The sequence below is a fragment of the Nestor notabilis genome, unplaced genomic scaffold, assembly GCF_000696875.1.
Source record: "Nestor notabilis isolate BGI_N333 unplaced genomic scaffold, ASM69687v1 scaffold6934, whole genome shotgun sequence".
In the NCBI taxonomy this organism is placed as follows: domain Eukaryota; kingdom Metazoa; phylum Chordata; class Aves; order Psittaciformes; family Psittacidae; genus Nestor; species Nestor notabilis.
The window spans coordinates 19,072-26,911 of NW_009925089.1; the positions used below are offsets into that span (position 1 = coordinate 19,072).

The 7,840-nt window shown below is 39.5% G+C and overlaps 1 protein-coding gene across 1 annotated transcript in view; it reads left to right on the top strand.

Moving 5' to 3' along the window:
* PTAR1 (protein prenyltransferase alpha subunit repeat containing 1) overlaps window positions 1-5,656 on the top strand; it is a gene marked incomplete at its 5' end in the record, with an annotated part of 24,563 nt that extends 18,907 nt beyond the window's left edge. Inside the window, 2 exon segments of the mRNA XM_010012883.1 lie at window positions 4,397-4,710; window positions 5,179-5,656. Of these exon segments, the coding sequence (XP_010011185.1) occupies window positions 4,397-4,710; window positions 5,179-5,527 (663 nt within the window).
* Between the last annotated feature and the right edge of the window lie 2,184 nt (window positions 5,657-7,840).

Genomic DNA, 7,840 nt, shown 5'->3' on the forward strand with positions numbered 1-7,840 from the left:
AGAGAAAGTGTAGTAGTCCTTGTAACCTGTTTCTACAACTCCAGCAGTATCTTTTGATATCATTTAAACTGAGGCCTAATCAGGCTATTTCAGTACCAGCAGGGACATCTTCTGTGGTGGCAGGTATTTCAGATCACATGGTAGTATCGAAAACATGGAGACCTGCAGCAAATTGAAGCATTTAATGTGACGTGGTCTCAAATTACAGAGGTAGTTTCATAATCCTCTGTTTTCTAATGTTAGGTGAATTCCTTGTGAATATTAGGCTGATACAGTGACATCACATTTTTAATGGAAGCCTCTACATTCTGCCATGTTGTGAATACATAGGGGAGTGAGGAAGGAATTTAGTGGAGGTTGTTGAGTCAGTATAGCCATTATTTTTGTATCGTGGGCCAGGTACTGCTAACAACAGATATTGTTTGACTGATGTTTCTTGTTGTCATCTGATAAACTTTAAGAATAGCTGTATCAGCTTAACAGTAAATGACAAGTATGTTCCAGACTCCATGAGGGATACAGACCAGAACCTGGACTCCTCTTCCTGTCAAGTTTGTGTCAAGTTGTCAAGTATACTTGTATCAAGTATGTGTGTGGTATAACCCCAGCAAGCAACTAAGCACCACACAGCTGCTCTCTCACTCCCCCACAGTGGGATGGGGGGAGAGTAGAGTAAAAGTGAGAAAACGTGTGGGTTGAGATAAAGACAGTTTAATAGGGAAAGCAAAAGCCACACGCACAGGCAAAGTAAGATAAGGAATTAGTTCATTGTGGGCAGGCAGGTATTCATCTATCCCTGGGAAAGCAGGGCTCCGTCACGTGTGATGGTTACTTGGGAATAAGTGCCATCATTCAAAATGCCTGCCTTTTATTTTTCTTCCCGCAGCTTTATATGCTGAGCATGATGCCATATGGTCTGGTGTATTCCTTTGGGTCAGCTGTCCTGGCTGTGTTCCCTCCCAACTCCTTGTGCACTCCCAGATCCTTGCTGGTGGTGTGAGGAGCAGATCTCTTGAGGCTGTGTAAGCACTGCTTAGCAGTAACTAAAACATCCCTGTGTTACCAGCACTGTTAGCAGCACAAATCCGAAACATAGCCCCATACCAGCTACTACGAAGCCGGTGTGTCTGAGTATCGAAAAGAATGCTACATTTCACTGAGAGTCAAAACTGGGACTGTGCTGAAAAAGTAGCAGTCAGTGTGATTCTGTAGCCCACTTAGTTCTTGCAAGATGGACTGAAATTAGGGTATTCTGTATTATTTAAGGTCACATACCTGCTTTAATACAAACTTTGTTTGAGGTAGTATTTATTATGGTGTACAAGGAAACAGGCCCAGAAACATAATGTGTATTATCATTGAAGTAAGATTTCTCAAAAAGGCTTATCATTTTGAAATCCTGCTTTGGAGGACTTCAGGGGGTAGGATGTTCAATAGGTTTGGTTTGTTTCTTTTGTTTTGTTGTTGTTTCTCCTTTGATTTGGTGATCCTAGTGCTTCTGCAGACTAAATCTCAGTTTAAACTCTGGGAAGACGGTACAAAAGGAGAAAGTTTGGACCCTGTAAGAAGGTCTTCTCACAAGATACAGATATTTCTTCTTTATTACACTAGACAGTAAAAAAATCTAGTTTGAAGATAGAAATTTGGATTTGTTTTTTGTGCACAATTTGAACTGCATTAGCAAGTTTATGTTGTGTTTGAATAGTGTTCATTAATGTCAATTAAGGATTTGTCAATAAGATTGCTGCAAACCAATCTAATCTTTCTGCTATTGGAGTAGTTGCCTCCATAAAAGACAAGAAAGCTTTGCTTCAGGTCTCTCATGTGACAGTTCAGTTAGCTAATGAGGGAAGAACACAGGCTCAAGATACCTACTGGTAGGTAGGTGCGAAATCAGTCAGAGAACCAAAGTAAGAGAGTAATATCAGTGTAGTCTGTAAAAAGTCATATGTATTGACACTTCAGAGAAACCATGCAGGTACAAGAACAGGATGTAGTTCAGCAAGGATGGACAAATGTTTTTGTTTTCTTTAGATAGGAATACTTAGCTTCAGAGCATGAAGAGTAACTGACTAGGCCCTACCATAAAAAGACAAGCAAGGAAACAAGTGGTGGGGTGATTGTCATAAGGAATCACTTCTCTTGTGTGGTGCCAGGAAAACAGAAGTATGTTCCTAAGACACAAGGTAATTTTTCCTATAGACATCCCCAATAAGGTTGTGGCTTTTTCTCAGATGCCTGGACCTCCAAAGACATCTTTTGTTTGAATGGAAATTGCTATATTTATCTGGTTATCCTTAAAAGTTTTTTTCCCCATATGCAGTTCCTTTTCATTTCCCCAGTTTTCCAGACCAAGGAGGAAGCTTTGGGCCACACGTTATGGTGGGTTTCAAAAGCAAGCATAGGGTGAGGGAGGGTCTAAGAGCGTGTGCAGACCCACAGGTTAAGGCAGAGGCTAGTTAGTGTCTATTTCCTATTCTGGAGTGGGATGCCAGTTCCGTGGTACTCAGCTCACCACTGAAAGTCAGAGAGAGCCCTTTGTAAAAGGTGGTCAAGAGTAGTGAGGGAGGCATTTTCATATAATTTCCTCTTCGCTTCAGAGAAGAATGGCTAAGGGCTTGTACTGTTTGATGTGGAAATGGAGAAAACTGGCTTGGTAAGAAAAAACCTCTGCTTTTTGTTTTACCTCCAGTTGTTTGAAGCATCTTCTGCTATTACTCTGAGGTTTCTAGAGGAGAGGTTTTCTAGTTCAGGTAAAGAGTAATACTATTCTATTTTGTGCAGGGAGTTAAAATGCATGATTACACTATTCCCTTGTAACTTTGTAGTTAATAAACATGTTAGGTAAGTGAATCGGATTGTTCGGAGATCTAAGTTGGATATAATGTGCATAGTGCCACATCCAGCAGAATAAAGACTAGTCTGATTTCTCTGATGTTGCTGTTGAGCCTTCTTGTTTTTAACAGGCTTTTAAATTTTAGTGTTCAGAAATTTAAAATAGTAAACTCTGTCCTGCTGAGAATAGAGAAGCTGATCTTGGGGTTTAAAATGCAAAGTGGAGATGGGGACGTTTAGTGCTCTGAAGAATCCCCTGTGGGTTGTTATTTAATAGTGCACTTAGTTGTGCTGATCTGCAATAACAGAGTGATGCTGGTATCTCTTGGCAAGACCTAAAAAAACCATGTTGAGGGTCTCGGGTAGAAGGCGCTATTTATGCTGTTTGTATTTGCTCTCATATCTTTTACAACAGCCACACCACAAAAAAGGTGTACAACTAGTCTTCCGTATTTCCATGGTTTAATTTGTGGGAGGCTGGGCCTCTGGTGCAGCAGGTTTAAAAAGAAATACTTGTGCGTTTGAAACTTGCTTGCATCAGCTGGTCCTGTTAAGTGATGTACGTAGCTTAGAAAAGAGAGTAAAAGCAAGAATGTACTAGTAAGGTTATAGCTAAAGTCTTTAGAAGTAAATGAAAAAGGTAGTTTTGATCTCTGAAGACATTAACTCCAGAGGAGGAGCAATGTGAGGAAAGAGGTTAAAGCTTTTAAAGAAATATGACCATTACTTCTAATAATGAAACTAAAGTAAAAGAAGCTTTGCCCACTAGCCAATCTCACCTGTCTTCCCAGAAATAATTTTTGAAGGCTTAAAAACATTCAGAGTTAAGAGAAAATTTCTAGGTTCCAGCAGAGTTACCAACACAACTGTACTCACCGATGAAAGTATTTCCCACAGTTGTTTTGAGAGTTTTTCTGGGAGTTCACCAACTACCAAGTCAAGCTACTTAGTTATGGACAAATGGTTTCGTATTCCACAGGCTCTTGGACTTGGAACATTGTGTTAGTGGTTGACACTGTTTCCTGGAAAATGAAGGTGTAAATTATTTTAAATCCTCTTCCCTTTTTCTTTTTTTTTTTTTTTTTTTCCAAAGCAACCCACCCGCCTTCTGACACCCATAATGCACTAGGCAAAAATAAAAATACTTTTAACTAATATCCATGTAGTTTGATGTACGCTCTGCCTCCTCTAATAGTATTTATTAATAACCATTCTGCAATTCATAAACCACTGCTTATTTCTCATCATTAGTGGTTTGGGGGTTTTTTTCCCCTCAGCCCATGGGAAGGTTTCTGAGACTCCTACCTTTTCAGAGTTTGGAAGAAGTGTAATTTCTTTTGTGCAGGGATGCCAAGGTACTTGTCAGCACAGAGTGGAAAAAGCTTAGTGATACTTGTTGTATTTTTTTTTTTTTTTTTTTTTTTTTTTTTTTTTTTTGTGTGTGTGTGTTTTTAAACCATTACCATAGTGGCTGAAATCCCCACAGAAGAGGTAACTTTAATATAAAAAAGGTAATTTTTCTTTTATACCAGTTGATAACCATTGCTGCTTTCTGTTTCAGGTTCTCCTTGATGAACTTTCATCCACTAAATATTGGGTATCCATGCATGTCTCAGACCACAGTGGATTTCATTACCGCCAGTTCTTACTCAATTCCTTGATAGGCAGAACTGTGACTGACAATAATGTACTGTTACAAAATCGGATGGTAAATGAGCAAAACCCTAACCTAAAGGAGGAAGAGAGTGCAGGGGCAGCAACTGCCTGTGTGGAGGAGCAGAGCGTGGATGTCCCCCGCTGTTTAGAGGAAGAGTTGGAGCTCTGCACTGAACTGATAGATACTTACCCAGGGCATGAAACCTTGTGGTGTCATAGGTAAGAGGACGTGGTCAAAAGAGTGTCCTTCTGGTTGTGGAATGTTCTTTGCCTGATGGTTCTAGACAAATTGTTGTTCTCATCTTAAAAGGTACCACCCAGGAAAAGAGTTACTTGTTGATGTTAGCTCTACCTGACCCTATAGTTTGTGCAAGAAACACAAGATACTGTTAATCAGCCTTAAAATGTTTAAAAGGCGAAAGATAGGCAGAAGATGGATCAACTGCAGAAAACTGTCGCTTTGCCAGCTACGTTTATGTGCCTGAGTAGTAACAGCCGATTTGCCAAAGTGCCACTGAGTCCTTTTTGTGTAGAGTGTGACCAGTGACTGCAGATTTTGTCTTGGGGGTGGAATCTGGAAGGGTGGCAAATGAACTGAGCAGTTCAGCAGCAACAGCAGATTATTTTCAGTTCGTGACTTTTTATTCTTTTTTTTTTTTTCTTTTTTCCCTTCCTTTTCCCCTGAAGAAGGTGTGTGTTCTACCTTCAGCACCAGCTAAGCAACAGACTTCCCCTTCTGAGTGCAGTGGTGTCATCTGTGGGCAGCAGTGATGAAACTTTGAATAATTGCCACTACAGTCCTGCGATAAGTCATATGGCACAAGCTATGGATGTTGATGGTTTGAATGAATCCAGCAGCAAACAAGTTTATACCCAAGAAACAAAACGCCTGAAACGTGCTCCTGTGCAGGACTCTCTTGGTCCAGAAATGGAATACAGGTTCATTAATAAAGTATTATCAACTTGCAGGGATGTGGATCAAGCCAGGTTTGCTAATGCGTATAGGAAATGGTTAGTTACTTTTTTAGGTCAGTGAAGAGAGTGTTTAAAGCCTTCAGGGTGGTTCTTTTAGTGCAATATTCTCTTTTCAGACACAAATGCATGTCTTGATTGCAAATGTTAGCTAACCATGTGTTTTATCACTCTTTCAATGGTCAGTCTTAAAGTCCATATTCAGAGTAGAAGTCTGTCACTTCATTTACTAAAGAATTGGCGTATTTTTTTAGTAAGCAAATGCAGTTTATTCCTTAATCTTTTTACCAAATCATTCTGTGTCAGCTTCCTACCATGCCATTTTCTTATATTTTACTTCTGCATTAAGGTGGACTCTGAATCATTTGGCTTTAAAACAACAACAACAAAAGCGTGAGAGGAAAAAAAGTCTTAAATGCTTTTGAAACAGTGTCTGGAAAAAGAATAAGAGGATCTGTCAGTATCACCTAAACCTGTTTCCAGGTTGATCCTCTTTACTATAGTGGCATCTTGCTAATACTTTGTTGGATTCAAACTATATTTGGTGAGTGCTATTACTTTTGTATTGGCAACCTTTAGTGTAACACCAGACTGTGGTGTTTCATTCTCAAGGCTCCAGTAATGGTTTTGGAGTCTTGCACTATGGTAACTGGGTTTTTGTTGGCTTACTAGTTCTTACATGAGTTTGATAAGAAAGTCCATGAAGTTGGAATCATGAAAAGCAGATACAGGAAAATGTGGCAGAAAATAGTTCAAACACATGTTCACACTTACAGTCAGAGCTATATTTGAAAATAATTTTCTTAGACTACTTTGCTTTTATTATCTACTTGGTATTTATTTATTTATTTTATCTCAACAATCCAGAATTAATGACACTCAGTACACATTTCTGAATGTATTATGTACACTACAGAATCTCAGCCTGCTAAATCACACTTTGCTAACTTGTCCTTGACTAAGACCACTTAAGTCAAATACATGATGGAGTAAAAAGTAATTCTTCTGACTGGTCACTATACAATCCCAAAATCAGACTGCAGGAGGGAGCTATCTCTTCACTTCTGTTCTCTTGCAGAGCTTCAGTCTTTGTTGGGTTGTTTTGGCATTTTAGTTTTGGAATTTTGGTTGGTTTTTTGGGTTTGGTTTTTTTGGGTTTTTTTTTTTTCATTCTTTCTTAAAAGCACTTCCCCAACCATATATCTCTGTTTACATAATTGTAAATTTTAAGGGAATTTGAAACGCGTTTCTAGTCCAGTGAAATCAAACATGAATGGTTTATTTTGTCATTTCCTTAGAACTTGTCTATATAAGGGATTTTTTACACTAATTGAATGAATTATGCTTGTCCAAAGACCCAGGGGATAAACTTTGTACGACTGTAGAAGTTTATGTAATGGCAACATAGCCTCTGTTCAAAGCAGACTATTCATTGGGGATTAGATTTTCAAGCTAGACTTTTCGCCAAAATTGCTGTATATTTCTCCTGCCCAAAGTGCCTCCTGACAGTGCTAAGTTTCAAGCTGCTGTTTCTGATGGGTAGAGAGAGCAACAATGAGGGAGGAAAAAAACCGTAAGGTATTATTTGGAAAGAAAAAAGGCACTTGAAGTGTGCAGTTCCAACAGTTCTAAATAATTTGATGGATGGGGGTTACTCTTGCATTTCAGAATGAACATAGGCCACCTCTAGTCTTAGAGAGTATGTTCACAACTCATTTCAGACACAGAGTAGCTAACAAAGACATTTCTAAATGTACAGTCTTCTGTTTACAGTATCTAGATAAGGCTGACCTAGGCTTGAGTATCTCCATGGCAAAGCTTTGTCTCACTGGACATCCACGCCTGCCTCTGTATAGCTAGGGACCTATTACATGGCATTTTGTTTTGAGGTGCTCTGGGATGTTGTCTTGGCTGAAGGTTTTAGTCGCAGAAGAACAGTCAATACGTGAAGGAGGTGTGGGAATGGCTTCAGATGATAATCTCATCATGAGATGTTGTCTCTATGACCACTGACAAATGGGTAGGTTCAGGTGGAAACTGGAGCCTGAACTTAATAACTGGAGCAAGAACTTTTACCCATTCCAGAGGGCTTGATGCGTAGCGTGTGTGGTAGCCTGGGTCAGCGTGACTAACAGTGTCCCGTTAATGACTAGTATGAACCTGGGAAGCGTCAAGTCAGCTGGCAATATGTTAAGAATCATGCTCTTGGTCCCAGATTACTTCAACAGTAACGCTGATGTGTGTTCTGTTTACCTTAGCAAAAATTACCTGTTCATGAGAAAAGTATTAGTGGCAGGCACAGACTGGGAAGTGGGAGCATTGTAAGAAATACTTCTTGAACTGTGGAAGGGAAGAGATGGTCTCTTCATGCACTGGA